The 18456-nt window shown below is 43.8% G+C and overlaps 1 protein-coding gene across 4 annotated transcripts in view; it reads left to right on the top strand.

Moving 5' to 3' along the window:
• Positions 1 to 18456, top strand: part of VWA8 (von Willebrand factor A domain containing 8) — a 321146-nt gene that overhangs the window by 200566 nt on the left and 102124 nt on the right. For all 4 annotated transcript variants that reach the window (XM_085869177.1, XM_085869176.1, XM_085869179.1 and 1 more), the window contains 2 exons: positions 945 to 1150; positions 10068 to 10219. In XM_085869177.1, the coding sequence (XP_085725303.1) occupies positions 945 to 1150; positions 10068 to 10219 (358 nt within the window). The remainder of the gene's footprint in view (positions 1 to 944; positions 1151 to 10067; positions 10220 to 18456) is intronic.

Consider the following 18456-nt stretch of genomic DNA (forward strand, 5'->3'; position numbering starts at 1 on the left):
CTCGAGCATTACTTGGTTCCTCCTAAGAACACAAGGGTAGAACAGCATGCACATGAGATTTTTTGAATGTGCCATATTTTTTATCGTCTGACATTTTCCACAAGCTATGCAATGTCCCTTCTTTTCTGTCGTTTTCCACATGGCACATACCATATAAAGGGGCCTTTTCTATGCCCCCGGCATTTTTCTCAGGAATTGCCATTACCATGACAAAATAGCAGCAATCTGTTTTACAATCATCTCAAACAACAGGTGCAGTTCATTGTTAAATCAACTTCATAGTTTCTCACCAACATTTTAATCATGGCACCAATTCTCCTGCATTCCCTGCTTGTATCACAATATTAGTCACGAGGCTGAAAGGCCGACTCCATGATTAGAATGTGAAAACGTGCTTATTCAACAGTGTTGACTTTGGAAATTGCAGAATGTCCTTTTTAGTTTCATTCAGACTTTAACTAGGCTTTCAGAATAGTCGTCTGCACTTACAATTTATTATTATCCCAATCAATCACATTCTTCAAACATAACTTTATGCATTTATCCTCCCAAACTGCTTGGCAATCTATGGTACGTCTTTGTACCTTTTGTTGAGTATTTGATGATCCCATTGCTTTATTCTTTGTTCTGTATTTCTGCTTGTCGTAGTTTTGGTTATGGTAGTTAAACAACTGATGTGCTTTGAAATTTGATGTTCCTGGTGGGTAAAATTGGGTCTGGAACCTTGAAGAAGGCCTTGTCATTGGTCAATGTTTTTAGGTTGTAAGTTGCACATGATTTTGCTAACAGCTGTGGAACGTTTACCGTTTTTTTAATGCTATAGAGTTTCTTTGAGATTCTTTCAAAATTTGATGATAAAATGGTCAATAGTTGATGGTGGTCCAGTCAATTTTGAAGCATGAGGTCGAAACATTGCATATGCTTGTGAACTTGTGTGTCGACAGGTGGTGTGTTTGCATGCCATGCCGTGGACAACCCAAGTGCTGATGCTGAACGAATGATGCTCGCACGTTATGGCCCGAACGTGCCACCTGCTGCTCTGCAGAATCTAGTTCAAGCTTTTGCAGAGCTGCGTAGCCTGGCAAGCCATGGACAACTTGCCTACCCATATTCCATTCGTGAGGCTGTCAGCATTGTCCGGCACATGCAGGTACCCAATTCCTTGTTTTATATTTAAAACTTTCAGTGTGTCTTTGTTTGCTTCTATCCCATCTCTATTTTATGCCTCCGGTGATAAAGTCGCCGGTAGCATGTTTTCGGGATGTCCATCTGTCCATACATACGTCCATGCGAATTCTCTGTTTTCCCTGCAACAACTTATCCAATTGACACGAAATTTTCACCATCGATGCAACTACTCATGCAGAATAGTTTAGTGATAATTATGACATCATAGGTCACGTGGGGTGGCAGCCATTTTGTAAAAATGGAAAAACTTTGGACCTTTGTCTCTCCAAAACCGCATCATGGAAAAAATTGAAACTTGGCACATGGCAATTACTCTGCATATGGAATAAGGGCAATTTGACTATGAAATCATCGGTGAAGTGGTATCCCGGTCAAAATTCGACATGCAGAACGTTGCATTCGATCACTATGAAAATTTGAGATTCATCTCGGGAAATATTTGAACACAGAAAAAATTATTATGATGTCATCCGTCATGTGGTTTGGCAGCCATATTGTTTTTAAAAAAGAAAAGGAAAAAATCTTCTTCTCCAGAACTGCTTTACAGATCAAACTGAAACTGCACACGAATGATTGAGTATCCATGCTGAATAAATTTTGACAACTATGACAACATAGGTCACATGCTATGGCAGCCATCTTGGATTTACCCTTTGAGATCCGGTTTCCGTTTTTGAGGTGACGGTTCATTATCTCAGGGGTCTCTGCCGACTTTCTCAAAGATAAGTTTCTGGTTGTTGTTTGTCGCGTTTTGATTGTTTATTTTGTTGCCTCCATGTTTAGCATGTTCCTAGTTCGGTTTTGTTTCAAAATTTGTGCTATTTGGTGAGTTTTTGTCGATCTTGTCATATCAGGTTTCCCTGTGGCCAACCCGTCTTCCCTTCTGTGTGCACGATCATGTTTATTTGCATTTTCTCCCTATTACCATCAGTTCTTATTTTCTCCACTTTTCCCACCACCCTCCTTCTATCCCTCACAACTATACCCTCTGTTTCTTGTCTTAAAATATATAAAATACAACAAAAAAAAACCCCACATTTCTCTCCTAACCGTATTCTCCACATTACCACGTGACTTCCTATACCGACTCTTCTTTCTCCTTCTTCTGCCGACTTACCATTTTCTATTTTAGCCGACCCACATTCGCCATACACCTTAACAATTTTTTTCTTCAACCTTTCCTTTACATAATCTTACCTGATCTTTACAAATCGATCAAAAAAAACAAAAAACTTTTTTCTTCATATCCTTTCACTTCGAACCTTACACCCTCTCTTCTTCTTCCTGTTACTTTCGTCGACCTACCAGCTTCCATCTGCGTTTGCCGAACCAAATTCGCTATACACCTTCACAATTTTTCTTCAACCTTTCCTTTACTTAACCCTACCCAAGCTTCATCAACAACAACAAAAAATGGTCTCTTAAAATGTTTCAACTTCCTCTTTTACACATGTGGTTCTCGGTATTGTATCGCAATTTACAACTGTTTCTTCTTCAAAAGACTATTTTCAATTCGACCTGTCCTTCATCCAGTGTCGAAAAAGTCCCACTGTTACAACGTTTCTTCTTTTCCTCATTCTCTTTTAATGCGCCCCTCACGTAATGTCTTTAATTACGTGTCTAACTGAAAATAATTTAAAATCCCAGTTTGCAATGTATGTTCGTGTTCCATCAATTATCTTTTATTTCCAACTTCAGTGCCAATTTACACCACTTCCTTACATGTGCCTCTTCCTAACCACTCACCTGTTATCCCCCCTCCTTACTCCTCCCATCTTGCCCCTCATCTTACCTCCACTCTTTGCACTTCTTCACTGTCTTCTGTTTCAGTATCAGCTCCTCCTCTGTTGTCCCAAAGTGTGTGGTGTTCTAACATCTGTGTGCTCCATTCTCACCTCACAGATATCTCACTCTCTCAATCAGTATACTCAACATTTCAAACATGCTCCTTCCTTCCTCTCATCACACCTCCCCCTCTTCCCAACCCCTCAAATCTTGTACCTCCCCCTGACGGCTCCCTTCTTCACCATACCACTACCCAGTCTCATTCTTCCCTTCTCCCATCGCCCTCCTGCACCTTGGCCGTGCCTGCTCTAATCATCTCCCCTCCCTCACAAAGCTTCCTTCTCACCCTTCCCCCACAAACCAACTTTCACACTCTTCCCCCTCCAAGCTTCCCTCTCCCCTTTCTCAAAAACTCCCCCCTCACCCTTCTCCCTCAATTCTTCCCCCTCACCCTTCTCCCTCTAATCACCCCCCTCACATTCACAAAGCTACCTCCTTCCCCTGCCTTCTCTCTTCCATCTCATCACTTCACCTCCTCCAATCTTCAACTGCCCTCTGCCCCTCTATTATAACTCCGCACTGTACCTCAATCCATCACCACCGAGCCTTTTCTCCTCTTCATCCGGCACTTTCCCCTCGCTCTTCTGCAATCCCCCACACTCTTTCAACAACTCTCCTTAACTCTCCCCTCCACCCTCGTCCTACCCTCCCCCTCCCCCGAAACCCAAAGGCTCCTCTCCTCCCTATTCCTTAACGGTGTGGACCTCAAACATCCGGGGCCTTCGCTCAAACCTGACAGCTTTCCAAACATGTTGCCACTGACAAACAAGACCGAACCTGCTTAACAGAAACGTTCCTCCTTCTAGACGTCTCTAACTCCCTAGTATCTCTCTCTGGTTACTCCCTCCTTCGGTATGACAGACCTGAGCCTCATCCTAGTGGAGGAGTTGCTCTCTTCATCCAAGACTCCAATCCTTGCTCTCCATGCACTGCTCTCACTCCCCCACACCCCCAGGAATATCTCTGGCTACGACTTCCTCTCCACTCCCACCTCATGTTTATATGTGTACTGTACCGTACACCAAACAGTGATGACTCCATCTACATCTTGCTCTCCGAAAACATGGACCAACTCTCTCTTCCTCATAAGTGGTGACTTCAATTGCCATCATGCCAGTTGGCTGGGTGTGGGTATCTCTCTCACCTGACATGGCACTTCAGCAAAAGACTTCTGCGACTGACACAATCTGTCAACTTCCCGACCGGGATCTCAATGAATGGTACTCCATCTTTCTGGATCTGATTTTGACCAATTTCCCTGAAAATATCTGCTGGTCTTCCTCCACTCCAATTGGTTCTTCTGACCACGTCCTTGTCAAAGTGAACATCTCTCTGGCTGTTATCAGAGAACCACCTCAGCGCCGTCGAGTCTGGCATTTCACTCAGGCCGACTGGCACGGTCTTCAAGCACCCATCAAACTTCTAGACTGGTCTCCCACCTCTACTTTCTCCGACATCAACTCATCCTGGGAATTCTTTCAAAGTAACTTTCTCTCTCTTGTGCACTGATTTATCCCATCTCGTCTTCATTTGTCCTATCCTTCATCCCGCCCATGGTACATGGAAGCTTGTGGTTAGGCAATTGTCCTGAAAGAACTTGCCTTCACCTCATGGAAGGCTAATCCATGAAAGGCAATCTCAGTTCCTTCCACAAATCTCGGAACAAGTGTGTCTACCCTCAGGAGAGCCAGAGAACAACATCTTTCTAATCTCAAGTCTGAACTCTAAGACCTGTCTCCCTCCTCCAAATCCTGGTGGCATCTAGTAAAGTCTGTTTCTGGTGTATGTTCCCCCTCCATTCCCTCCCTTACCTCAAATGGCCACATCGCTGACACGGCACGTTAAAAGGCTGAATGCCTAAACTCCATGTTTGCTTCTAAATCTTGTGTCACAAACCCATCGCGTTCTGTACCCACCTTACCCAGTCGCACCCAGCCAGACAAGGCCAGCTGTTCCGCCAGCTGTTCCTGGACTCTGTGTCCTTTTCTCCTGACAAGGTGGAGAGCTTGCTCTCAAACCTCGACTGAGATTATTTTACCGGCCCAGACGGCATCAGGCCACGTGTCCTAAAAGCTGCTCGACTGCTCTTACTCACCCTCCATCTGTTCTATTCACCCTCTTATTTGCTCAAGGTCATCTGCCATCTGCTTGGAAATCAGCAAACATTACCGGTTTGCATAACAAAGGTACAAAAATATCCCTGCAACTGCAGACCAATCAGCCTTCTCCCAATCATCAGCAAGGTTATGGAATCAATCATCACTTCAGACATTAAATCCTTCCTCTTCTCCAATGGCTTGATTTCCGATCATCAATTTGGATTCAGACCAGATCACTCCACCCTGGATATGCTGCTTCTGCCCTCTCTCAACAATGGATGGAGATCCTCAATGCCAGACATGAAATCAGAGCCATCTCCCTGGGCATATCGTGTTCTTTCGATACGGTCTGGCACCCTGCCCTACTCACCAAACTCTCTTCTTATGGTATCGACGGCCATCTACACTCATGATTTGCAGACTTCCTCTCTTGCCGCTGCCAGTGTTTGACCCTCAATGGAGTTTTCTCATCCCCTCTTCCTGTAAAGGCTGAAGTTCCTCAAGGCAGTGTCCAGGGCCCTGTTCTTTTTCTGGTTTTCATCAACGATCTCTCTGACTCACATGGAACATGTCTTTCAATCCTGACAAATCTCACTCTCACAATGTCTCTCAAAAAGGACCGTCTGGACCTGAACCCCTTCCCCCCCCCCATCTACTTTCTCAACAATCCTCTTGAAGAAGTCCTTTCGTTCAAGCTTCTGGGTTTCACTATCTACCATGATCTTTCCTGGGAAAGCCACATTTCCAAGCTGGCCTCCAAAGCCAGTTGCCAACTGGGCAACCTCCATCGTGCAAAGTCCTTCCTTGGCACAGCTGAGCTCCTGACCACATACAAAGCTTTCATCCACAGCCTGATGGAGTATTGCTCTCCCCTCTGGGCTGGTGCTGCCGCCTCTCACCTTTCTCGGCTTACCAAGTCATTTCGGATCACTGGTATCTCCCGCGATGAGGCTGAGTCTTTGGGTCTCTCACCCTCTCACCGCAGGCAGGTCGGTGGTCTTTTTGTATTCCACCGTCTCCTCTCTGGTCTTGACCCCCTGCTCTGTCTGCTATGTGTCCACCCCCATATTTCCACAGGGCGCTCAAGTTCCGCCAGCAACCCCCTTCTGGTAAAACTACCAAAATCAAGAATCTTTGCTCACCTTCACTCTTTCATTCCTCCTTTTTTTCCTGCCTTTGGAACAAACGCCCACACACTCTTCAATCCCACTCCTTCCTCCAAGTCTTCAAAACAGCTGCCTACCACCACCTCGTAACTTCCCCCATCCAAAACCACGATCTTTTCTACTCCCATTAATTCACCCAAAACTCACCTCCTTCAAATTCCCTGCTTTTCTTCCTGAAAGTCCCTGTCGTATAAGGACCTCAAAGTACCTGTCGTGTCCATCTTGTTTACCCTGTGTACCCCACCCCTCTCCCTTCCACATATCTCCTTATGTCTCTGTTCCACACTGTTTTGTCCTTCATTCTCCCGCCCCTCTTGTCTCCGGCTACCCTTGTTGTTCGTTCTGTGTGTTTGCTCTCATACGCACCTTGACATTGGATACAAAAAATATAAATTCAATTAAAAAATACCTTCAAAAATCTTCTTCTCAAGAAAGGCTGGACAGATTTAGGGGAAACATCACAGACATGTCCCCATGATTTGGGGATACTCGCATGATAAGTCATGTGGTTCGGATAAGTTGGATTACAACTGCAATGTTTCACATCCATCTCTACAGTGGTTTCCGAAATATATATATATATATATATATATATATATATATATATATATATATATATATATATATATATATATATATATATATATATATATATATATTCTAAAGATTTTCCTTGAAACCAATGTGGCTGCCTCACCACGTGAATGATGACGTCATTTTACGTCAAATGTATGCAGCAAGGGCAGTGGATCACAACTACAACGTCTAGTATTAATTGGTTAAACAGTTTCAGAGAAATAATTGTTTAATTATCACCTGAAAACCAATGTGGCTGCCACATCATGTGACCGATGAGGTCATTGTTAAATAAAATATTTGCAGTAACAGTAGTGGATTATCATCACTGTAAAGTCTCGCATCGAACAGCGAAGCGGTTTCAAACAAATGTATATTTTTAATGATCGACTCTTAATGGGGAATATTGGTTGAAAATTTCAGCAGCATCAGACCATCAACATGGTCTCGCAGCCATGTTGGACAAAAAAGCATTATCTGATCAACGCAAAACTCCAAAGACGTGATCGGCCACCGAGTCTGAATTGGATTTGATAAAAAGGACGTCGTGGGTCAGGTGTCTCATCGAAGTAGGGTGGCATTGTTTGTTTTTTTTCACCACAGAAATTTTACAAAATTTTCACCATAGATGCAACTACTCGTGTGGAATTTTTTTTGTGCAACTATGATGTCATAGGTCACGTGTTGTGGCAGCCATGTTGGAAGAAAGGAGAACCTTTGGACCTCTGTATCTCCGAAACTGCTCATGGAAAAAATTGAAACTTGGCACATGAGAAGTGCTCCCCATGGGAAACAAGGGTGATTTTTTTTTGATGATGTCATATGTGGCTTCATTATGACGTCTTAATTGCGCATGTCAAATGCTTTATCCGATCAGTATGAAAATTTTTGAGGGTCATCAAGGGCTAAATTGTAATTGGCAAAAAAAATTATGTCATCGGTCAAATGGTTCGGCAGCCGTATTGTTTTTAACATGAAAACTTCAAAAATATTCTTCTCTGTAACGGCTGAACAGATCGAAGTAAAACATCGCCTATCCATGAGTAACAAAAAGTTCTCCACTGATGATATCCGAGGTCACATGGTTTGCAGGTATGATTTTTTGAAGAATAAACATTTTAAAATCTTCTTCTCCAGGATGGCTTGACAGATGAGGGGAAACTTCACTGACATGGTCTCCAAGCCTTGGAGATATCAGGGTGTTCACGAATAGTTAATAGGTCACATGGTCTGCAGCCATATTGGTTTGAACGAAATTATTTTAAAAATCTTTCTCTTGAACCGCTTCATCAATCAATGTGAAACGTCACAGTTATGATCTTGTAGAAATGTGCAATTACCCTGATCGGACACATGGTCTGGTAGCCAGAATTATGTGATATTTTTTAATCTGGGTTCAGGGATTTAAATCAAACTTTGTACAAGTACGTATCATGATGTAATAATGTGGACGGAGGCATATCTGGCAACGTCGCGATGTTGAAAATTGTCATTCTCGTTTCTTTTAATTTCGGTTCTTCATCTTAATTCCCGAAGATGTTTTAATTCTTAATTCCCTTAATCACTTGCACTTTTCAGTTTTGAGTTCTTTACTGTCATTCTATGTTTGAAGGTGTGTTTTTTTCTTGTTGTTGAGATTTTTGTCTTGTGATTTAAAGTTTTGTTTTTTTTTATTCATCTTCTTTTCCTGTTCTTAATGGTTGAATTGTTTTACTTTTTATTTTTATTCTTTGTTTGAATGACCAGAGACATCAGAGAAGCATGCAGGACTTTATGCAGCTGTAAATCTTTATGTTGTCAGTATTATAAACTTCACAAGAAGTGTTACTTTCAGAGTGTAATTAAAATTTTGATGTGTTTAGACATGTGAACTGTCTGGACTCTGAAACCCAAGGTGATAATGAACCCGATTTCACAGCATTTTCAGTGAGAGGTTATCTTATTTTCAAGAATGTTGGCAGGATGGTCGAGACTCTTCCACACTTACCTCGAAACTGCTTAGCCTGGGTTTGAATCCTGACCCAGCTTTACGCTGACATCCTGGTGTTTCACAGGCAGGGTGACTTATCAATGTGTCTGCCGTCCCTCAGATGGATGTTAAACTGGGCGTCTCATCTGCCTATATTAGTTGGTGGACATTAAAGATTCCACGGTGTCCTCCTTGAAGAGTTGGAGAGCTATCACCGGCACCATGAACAAATTCCAAATTTCTTTCCAAACCTTAGTCAAACACATACCTGGCCAGCTGGTTCGTGAAAGACTTGGGCCAAGCTTCCTCAGCCAACTACAAAATAACTTGGGAATTATTGTGGCCATAAAGGAAGAAGATTGTATTATTTTCAAGAATGACCTTTCGAATTTCTGAGCTGACCTTTCTATTTTCATTTCTAATTTCTGAATCTTTATTGCTCTCAATAACTTTGGTTCTTCAACATTGTTTTGCCATTTTACTTTCAATTCTAATTGGTTGTAAAATATATCATGGCGATCCCTTCCTTGGAATTTGGTTAATCATTGGCACAAGCTTTTCAAATACAGTGCTGTATATGAAAGTAATTTGTGAATTTCATCTAACAGCTGTTAGCGAAAATAAATGGCGCTAAAAGAAAAAGTCATCATGCTAAAATAAATGGCAGTTAACTTGAGAGCTTTACATATAATTGCAACCAAATGGGACAACTGACCGAACACAGTTAAGGCATGTGGAAGAACTAGAACACTGAACGGATCAGGATGCAACACAACAAAATGAACAGTTGAGAGAGGTGGGGGACCACCAAGAGCAACGCTGAAGGACAAAATAGACTTGTCTTGGACAAACAATGGGTGTGGGAAGGAATGAGGGGTTGAGGTGGATGCTTGGAGTGGCCAGATTTATTAAATTATCATCATATTTTCGGCAAGTTCTTTATAGATTTGTAAACATTGATGACGGCAGAGATTATGTATGAGTATCATTTCAATATGACAAATGAGGTGAACCCCAACTATGAGCTCATGACTTGTTGTACCGGTTGTTATATCTGCAGCTGTGTGACAGCATATGGAGCATTTGATTTTTATAACCAAAAGCTCCAGAAAAGTTATCCTTGTTGTATGCACTTGAAACAAAAGTTGATTTCATTTGTGTTATTACAATATGCACTTGGAAGCAGGTGTTAAAATGCTATTCTTATTAATTGTTGTTCTATAGGCATTCCCCAATGATGGTCTCACTGTGGCTGCTCGTGGAGTGTTTGATTTTGACTCATTTGGGGGGGCAGCCAGTGAGCTCTTGCAGCGCACCCTCCACAATCATGGTCTTGCTCTGGGGAGCAGAACTCCCAGCATGCGTCTTGCACTCCAGTACGTTCCCACTTGTAATAATGAAGTGGTCAATCGTGAAACCTCTCCATGCTTGACTTGAAATTTATTTCATTCACATCATTGTAATGAATACTAATAATATTATTTACATCTAAACATTACATAGAAACAATTTTGATATAAACAACATGTAAACATTACAATAAACATTACATCTAAACAAATACCAACTAGAGGGGGAGCACTCGGGAGAGTGCAAAACCTCCGTCGCCAATACTGCTGGGTCACTCAAGTGAACCTTATATCTTATTCATTAAATATGATGTCAACAGTGCTGACAGTTATAGTTCTTTTCTCCAACATTTTTTTTTGGGGGGGGGGGGTTGGAAATCACTTAAAACATGCAGAAATGCAAAAAAAAGAAATCGAAATTTTGTTGAAAAAAAAGTTGCAAAAAAATTTTTTCTCTAACAATTTTTTTTTGGGGGGGGGTTGGAAATCACTTAAAACATGTAGAAATGCAAAAAACAAATTCTCTAACAATTTTTTTTGGGGGGGGGGACCAAGTCCAAAATTTAATGGCATGATCCTTGGACCATACCTAACCCTCCCCCCCCCCCCCCACCAAGTTTCGTCGAAATCCGTCGAGGAGTTTTTTCCGTAATACTGTTCACAAACACACAAACAACCAAACAAACAGAAAACAGTAACCTCCATCCATCTTCGAAGATGGCGGAGGTTCATAATATTATTTACATCTTAACATTATATCTCAACATTTTTGATATAAACATTACATATAAACATTACATATCAACAAATACCAATAATATTATTTACATATAAATCTTCAACACTAGTGTGTGTGTGTGTGTGTGTGTGTGTGTGTGTGTGTGTGTGTGTGTGTGTGTGTGTGTGTGTGTCCGTCCGTCCGTCCGTCCGTCCGTCCGTCCGTCCGTCCGTCCGTCCGTCCGTCCGTCCGTCCGTCCGTCCGTCCGTCCGTCCGTCCGTCCGTCCGTCCGTCCGTCCTCCATAACTTCAAAACCATGAAACCTAGTGGCTTGAAACTTTGCATGCCTACTAAGGGAACTCCAAGGGAGTGCATGAGTGAAAATTGGGTGTTTAGGTTAATTAATACAACCCTTTGAAAGACAATTAATGGCCTTATTTAATTATATCCTTTTTCAGGCGATCCTCAGCCACCTCACTCGATATGGGGTCTTAAGGCATTTCCTGGGTTACCTCGCTGGGGTCTGAAGCCGCCATATTTTTTGGCCTGCTCAACTATGCCCTGACTAGGAACAGGCTGCAATGATTTCTTTACGATAGTTTTTTTTCATCACTTTCCTCACTCATAATTATCGAATGCCTGTTCATCATAGCTCTGAATCGCTGGGTATATTGCCATGCTTATAAATGCCTAGAAACACCAGCATTCGTGGCTTTATTTCATTTCTGCACATGCCATAACCTCAAGGATCTCTAAAACTTAGCCAAATTACAAAATTTCAGCTCCAGAACTGAGCCTAGCAGCAGTTCCGACTGCCAAAAAAAAGTGTTCATTTGTCCAATTCGGACATTGCTTGGGCATTTCTGGGTGCATGGGTTTTTTTGACTGATAATATCTTGCCAAGCCAGGTGTTCCATTGGAGTGTTTTCTTGAGTACTTAAGCCACTTGGCGAGTGCTCACCAAGCTGCTTGGTTGTTCACTGGACTAAATATTGACTTTCACCCTCAGGGATCAGTACTCGGACCATTACTATTCATTATTTACATCGACGATTTGGATAATGGGGTAAAGAGTAAGCTTTCCAAATTTGCAGATGAGACACATAGCTTGGAGGTGAGGTGGATAGCAGAGGGGGTGGTGATCAGATACAGGAAAGTATTGATACTTGCATAGATTGGGCAAATGATTGGCAGATGGAATTTAACCTGAGCAAGTGTAATGTGTTGGAGATGGGAAAGAACAATGAAAATAGAGATTACAGGATGCAAGGGGTAATTTTGGAGTGTCACACAGGAGAAGGATCTGAGGGTGGTAATAGATATGGGAGGTAAGCAGGCAGCACAGTGCCAGGTGTCGTCCACCAGACGGCGGTCTCCTTCGGTTAACCTGAGGCGGTCCCTTCGGGCGGGTGCCTGGAATGTCCTATCCCTAAGAGAGGATGATCACCTGTCTCTGTTATCATCTGAGCTCAAGCGTTTGGACATCGGGATTGCAGCTCTCTCTGAGGTTCGGAGACCGGATTGCGGCGAGATAATGGTGGGTGGTTACACCTACTCTTGGTCTGGTCGCTCTGATGGTTACCATACCCAAGGAGTTACTGTAGCTGTGTCCAATAAGCTGACCCCAATGATAATTGAGGTAACACCGGTCAACGAGCGTATTATGAGATTAAGGATTCGTCACTCCTCCGTGATCAGTGCCCCAGACGAGATAAACTTCCAGTCTTGGGGGATTTCAATGCATCGACTAGAACTGATAGGGATGGTTATGAGGTGTGTGTTGGTCCCCATGGGTCAGGAACTATGAACCAGAATAGCACTAAGTTCCTTGACTTTGCAAGAAGTCATGGACTTAGGGTGGCTGGTTCATGGTTTCAGCGCCCACAAGCTCATCGCTGGACTTGGTATTCCAACGCTGGCGGTGTGGCAAAGGAGATTGACCATGTCCTCATTGACGGTCGTTGGAGGATGATCCAGAACTGCAGGGTCTACCGGAGTGCTCAGTTCCTCAATACTGACCACAGGCTTGTTGTAGCAACTCTAAAGCTGCACCTTAAATCCTGGAGAATGGTACCATCCCAGCCTAGGCTGGATGTTGCCAAGCTCAGGGATGAGAGAGGAGCTGAGGAGTTTGCGAACAGGCTGAGTGGACACTTGGGGGGTCTGGGTGCTTTGGGGGGTCCTGAAGAGTTGTGGAGCGCCTTCAAGACCACCGTCCTTGATGTTGCCAGTTGATGCCTTGGAGCTCACCGCAGGGCAAAGAAGAATTTTGTCTCTCAAGGGACACTGGATACCATTGACCAGAGTCGCAGGGCCAGGCTGAATGGCAGAGCTGAGCTGTTCAGGGAGCTGAGGCGTAAAACTGTACGTGCACTGAGGGTGGACAAGGAGGCCTATTTGCGAGGAATCTGTGAGGGGGTAGAGCATCACCTGTGGACAGGTGATTCTCGTCCCGCTTACAGGGGAATTCGCGCATTACGTTCATCCAAGCCCATCCCTCGGAGCACTGCAGTTCGAGCAGAGAGTGGTAGGCTCTTGACAGAGGAGTCTGAAGTGAAGGCCCGCTGGGCCGGTTACTTTGAGCGGTTGTACCAGGCTGATCTCCCAGCTGTCGAGTTGGACGTCAAGGGTGTTACAATCCCTGTTGCTGACCCTCGAATCAACTGTGGTCCACCTTCGCTTGTGGAAACACGGGCTGCGGTGAACCAGTTGAAACGGGGCAAAGCTCCAGGGATCTGTGGCATCCATGTCGAACTTCTCAAGGCTGGTGGAAATGCTGCACTCGTGTCGTTGCATGCAGTTTTGTGCTCTGCCTGGAACACAGGCATAATCCCAACTGACTGGAAGAGGGGCCTTGTTGTCCCTCTCTGGAAAGGGAAGGGTGATCGCCAAGACTGCAACAACTACCGAGGGGTGACGCTGCTCTCAGTGCCGGGCAAGGTCTTTGCTCGGATAATTCTTCATAGGGTTCGCCACCATCTGCTTGAGCACCAGCGTCCAGAGCAGTCAGGCTTTACACCAAAGTGGTCAACGATTGACCGTATCCTTGCCCTTCGTGTCCTCACCGAACGCAGACGAGAGTTTCGGCAGGGGCTGCTTGCAGCCTATGTTGATCTCTGTAAAGCGTTCGATTCAGTGAATCGGGATGTCCTCTGGATGATTCTTGGTCTTCGTGGGGTGCCACCAAAACTGATCGATCTGATGTCTGAACTCTACTCTGGTACTGAGAGTGCTGTGAAGTGTGGTGGTACCATCTCTGACTTATTTCCAGTTGTTACTGGAGTTCGTCAGGGATGTGTACTTGCCCCCACACTTTTCAGCACTTGTATGGACTGGATTTTAGGGAGGATGTCGGAGAGATCAAGTTGCGGTGCATTGTTTGGGAATGTCAAGATCTCGGACCTTGATTTTGCAGATGATGCAGTCATCTTTGCGGAGACTTTAGACATCCTCTTGGGGGCCCTCGAGGTGCTGAATGAGGAGTCGGAGCCGTTGGGATTACGGGTTTCTTGGGTCAAAACTAAGATCCAGGCTTTCGGTGACATCTTGGATGCTGCTGTCCTGTCTGTGTCTGTTTGTGGTGAGGATGTTGAGGTCGTGGAGAGATTCACTTACCTTGGCAGTGATATTCATGTCTCTGCTGGCTGCGAGTCAGAGGTCAATAGACGTCTGGGTCGGGCCTGGGGAGTCATGGATTCACTGGATCATGGGGTGTGGCACTGCCGGTACCTGTGCGGGAGGACGAAAGTCCGAGTCTTCAGGTCCTTGGTAATTCCAGTCTTGCTCTATGGGTGCGAGACTTGGACTCTGACCAAGGATCTGAGACGGAGACTTAATTCCTTTGGTACCAGGTCTCTTCGGAGAATCCTTGGCTATCGCTGGTCGGATTTTGTGTCCAACGAGCGGTTGCTGAGAGAGACTCGGATGAGATTTGTTACCTGCATAGTCCGTGAGCGTCAGTTGCGGCTGTATGGACATGTGGCTCGTTTTCCTGACGCTGATCCTGCTCACCAGATTCTTTCAGCGAGGGAGTCTCATGAGTGGAGGAGGCCAGTGGGCCGACCACGTGCCTCATGGTTGCAACAGGTTGACTATCATCTCAAGGAGATGGGGATAGGCCTGGCATCTGCCTGGGGGATGGCCAGACGGAGGCCCCTGGAGTACCGGCGGAAAGTGGATGCAGCGACGCGCTGTTCTGGCACATGCTCCCATACCTGACCTGACCTGACAGTGCCAGGCAGCTACAGGTAAAGCAAATAGGGTTTTAGGCTGTATTCGGAGGGGGATCATTTATAAATTAAAAGAGGTGGTGTTCACATTGTTCAGGAATTTAGTGAGGCCACATTTAGAATATTGTGTACAGTTCTGGTCACCACAGTTCCGGAAGGACGTAGATGCCATAGATAGGGTTCAGCGCAGAGCTACGAGATTGATTCCGGGCCGAGCTAGACTTCGCTATGAAGAGCAGCTGAAGGAGACAGGGCTTTATTCACTCGAAAGAAGGTGGTTACGAGGAGATATGATGGAGATGTTTAAGATGATGAAAGGTATAGACAAAATAAGTGAAGATGAATTATTCAACAGAGTAGACAGTGATTGAACCAGGGGCCATTGCCTGAGAGTAAAGAAGAGGAGAGTTAAGATGGTAGTAAGGCCAGGGGTCTTTTACTCAGAGAGTAGTTAATGCATGGAATGGCCTCTCTGGAAAGGTAGTGGCAGCACAAAAAGTAGGTAAGTTTAAATTAGAATTAGATAGGTGCCTGAAGTTATGGAGATAGAGGGGTATGGGGATGTTGATAAGACTTTTAGGTAGTTTGAGCATCGATGGGTGATTGTGTGCATGTGTACGGAGTGCTGTTGGTGGGGGTCTTGTCAACAGGGGTTGTGTGGTTGTTGTGTGTTTTTAACCAAGCCCATGCCCCCTCCCCTGAGGGGCAGGAAAAAAAATTCTTAAACTACAAAAACTCCAAAAAAAAATATAATAATAACAATAAGAAGAAAATTATTATTTCATTTAATTAAAAACTTTTTTTTGCATTTTCTTCTTTGGATCTTGTGTGGATGGATTAATGTGGTGTTCATGCAGGCATGATGGGCTGAATGGCCTCCACCTGTGTCTAATTTCCTTGTTTAAAAATCGTGCGAATAAAATATTGAAATATCAACTGCTTGTTACCCTCACCAAAGGAGAGGGTAATGCATTTGGGTCCTTTGTGTCTATCTGTCTATCTGTCTGTCTGTCTGTCTGTCTGTCTGTCTGCACAGAACTTTCATGTTTTTCTCTGCAACCACTTGTTAGATTGAGATGAAATTTTCACCATAGGTGCGACTACTCATGTAGAATTTTTTAATCATAACTTTGACATCATAGGTCACGTGGTGTGGCAGCTATGTTGGAAAAACGGAAAAAAATTGGAGTTCTGTATCCTCTGAAACTGTACCAAGGAAAAAATTGAAACTTGGCACGCGGCAAGTACTCCTCATGGGGAATAAGTGATTTTTGATGGCGTCAAAGATGCCTTCGTTGTGACGTAATAATTGCATATGTAGAACGCCACATCTGATCAGTATGAAACATTTTGAGGGTCATCTACGGATAAAATGGTCCACAGAAAAGAAATTGATATCATCATTGGTCACGTGATTTGGCAGCCATATTGTTGTTGTTTTTTAAAAAACAAACCCTAAAAATCTTCTCTGAAGTGGCTGAACAGATCGAGGTGAAACTTTACACGTATTACCACCTATCCATGAGGAACAAAAGGTTCACACATATGACGTCATCGGTCAAATGGTTTGGCCGCCATATTAGATTTACCCTTACACCTATAAAAATCTTCTCAAGAACAACTGGACAAATTGAGGGGAAACCACAAAAATGGCTCCCAAGCCATGGGTGTACAGGTTTGTTAAGGAATAATTGATAGGTCACAGTCATATTGGAAATTGCATTTTTGGCAGCCATATTGGATTTAAGAAAAATGTTAAATAATGTTCTCTCTGGAACTGCTTAATCAATCAACATGAAACTTCACATTTATGATCAAGTAGTGATGGGGAAATACACGTTTTAAATTTCAACTGGATCGGACGCATGGTCTGGCAGCCGGAATCATTAAATTTTTTTTATTTTTTTTATTTTTTTTAAATATGGCTCACTTAGCTGTGCCTGCTTGGGTTTGAAGGTGGAAGAGTATCATCTGAAATGTGACTCCTATCCAGGTTCCTCCTGATGACCATGTTTTATTTTTGCCTGTTCGGGTTCCATCTGATGAATCCAATGCAGGACTATACCTATTTAGTCTTCCATTTGATTTGAATTGAATTGAATTTATTTTAATTCCATTCTAAAGTCAATTGAATGATGAATAATAATAAGAAAGAACGTCATGGGTCAGGGTCAGGTGTCGGATCAAATAAGGGGTTGCATCAAAGCCGGACGTCTTCGTACCCAGTCATCACTGCCAGCAGTTATAAAGTGGCAATTCTATTTATGTCTCATTAATTACGTAACACACCAGTACACAAAAGCACACACAAAATACATGAAAGGGATCTCTCTCCGATTAAAGAGAAAACTTTATGCAGCTTGCGTTAGAAGTGTGATGTTGTATGGCAGTGAAACATGGGTGATCAAAAAGGAGGACGAACGGAGGTGTGAAAGAAATGAAATGAGAATGGTGAGGTGGATGTCACAGATTTTTGATGTGACACTGGAGGATAGGAAATTCCCTTCCTGATGTGACACTGAAGGATAGGAAATCAAATAGGGAATTAAGAGATAGGTTCGGTATAGAAAGCATGAGTAAAGTTATGCGGAGGGGTAGGTTGAGATGGTTTGCGCATGTGGAAAGGATGTGGTCAGGTAGTTGTGTGAGGAGGTGTATAAATATGAATGTGAATGGAAGGAGAGCTGGAGGACGTCCGAGGAAAACATGATGGGATGTGTTGCTGAGAGATGATCTTGGAGTGAAAGGCCTAACAAGAGGGCTAGCAAGGGATCGAGCAGCCTGGAAAGCAGCCATTAGGTGAACCACGGCTTACACATGCAAGCATGGAAACGGTCGTAGAATGATGAGGACGACGACGACGACGACGACCAGTCCTGGCAAGGGTCTGCAATCTCTGATTGTTCTTTTTCTTGTTTTGTATGCTTTCTCACCTGTGTTGCAAGTAGAACGACATGCTGTGAGATATTTTAAAAGCTGGTGTATAATCAGCATTTTTCTGAATCTAATCAATATGAGAAATGGGATTGAACGCGACTCACATTATTATAAGTGAAGAAGAAGATGAAGGAGGAAGAGATTTTCCGCCTGGTTTTATATAGAACACGGCGGTTAAAAAGTCGTTTCTGTTTTGGCTTCTTTTATCGACCCGGTAATGCCCTGGTACGCTGCCTACCCTCCCTCACACTTCTTTCCCTTGCCCTTACGCAGCCCTCCTCTCCCCTCGCACTGCTTACCCTCCACTCACACACCTTACCCTCCACTCACACGCCTTACCCTACCCTCACGTTGCTTAGGCCTAAGTCACATTTGCTCTA

Source organism: Eptatretus burgeri, chromosome 2 (genome assembly GCF_056783735.1).
Source record: "Eptatretus burgeri isolate ZD-2024b chromosome 2, Ebu_testis_v1, whole genome shotgun sequence".
Taxonomy (NCBI): Eukaryota; Metazoa; Chordata; class Myxini; order Myxiniformes; family Myxinidae; genus Eptatretus; species Eptatretus burgeri.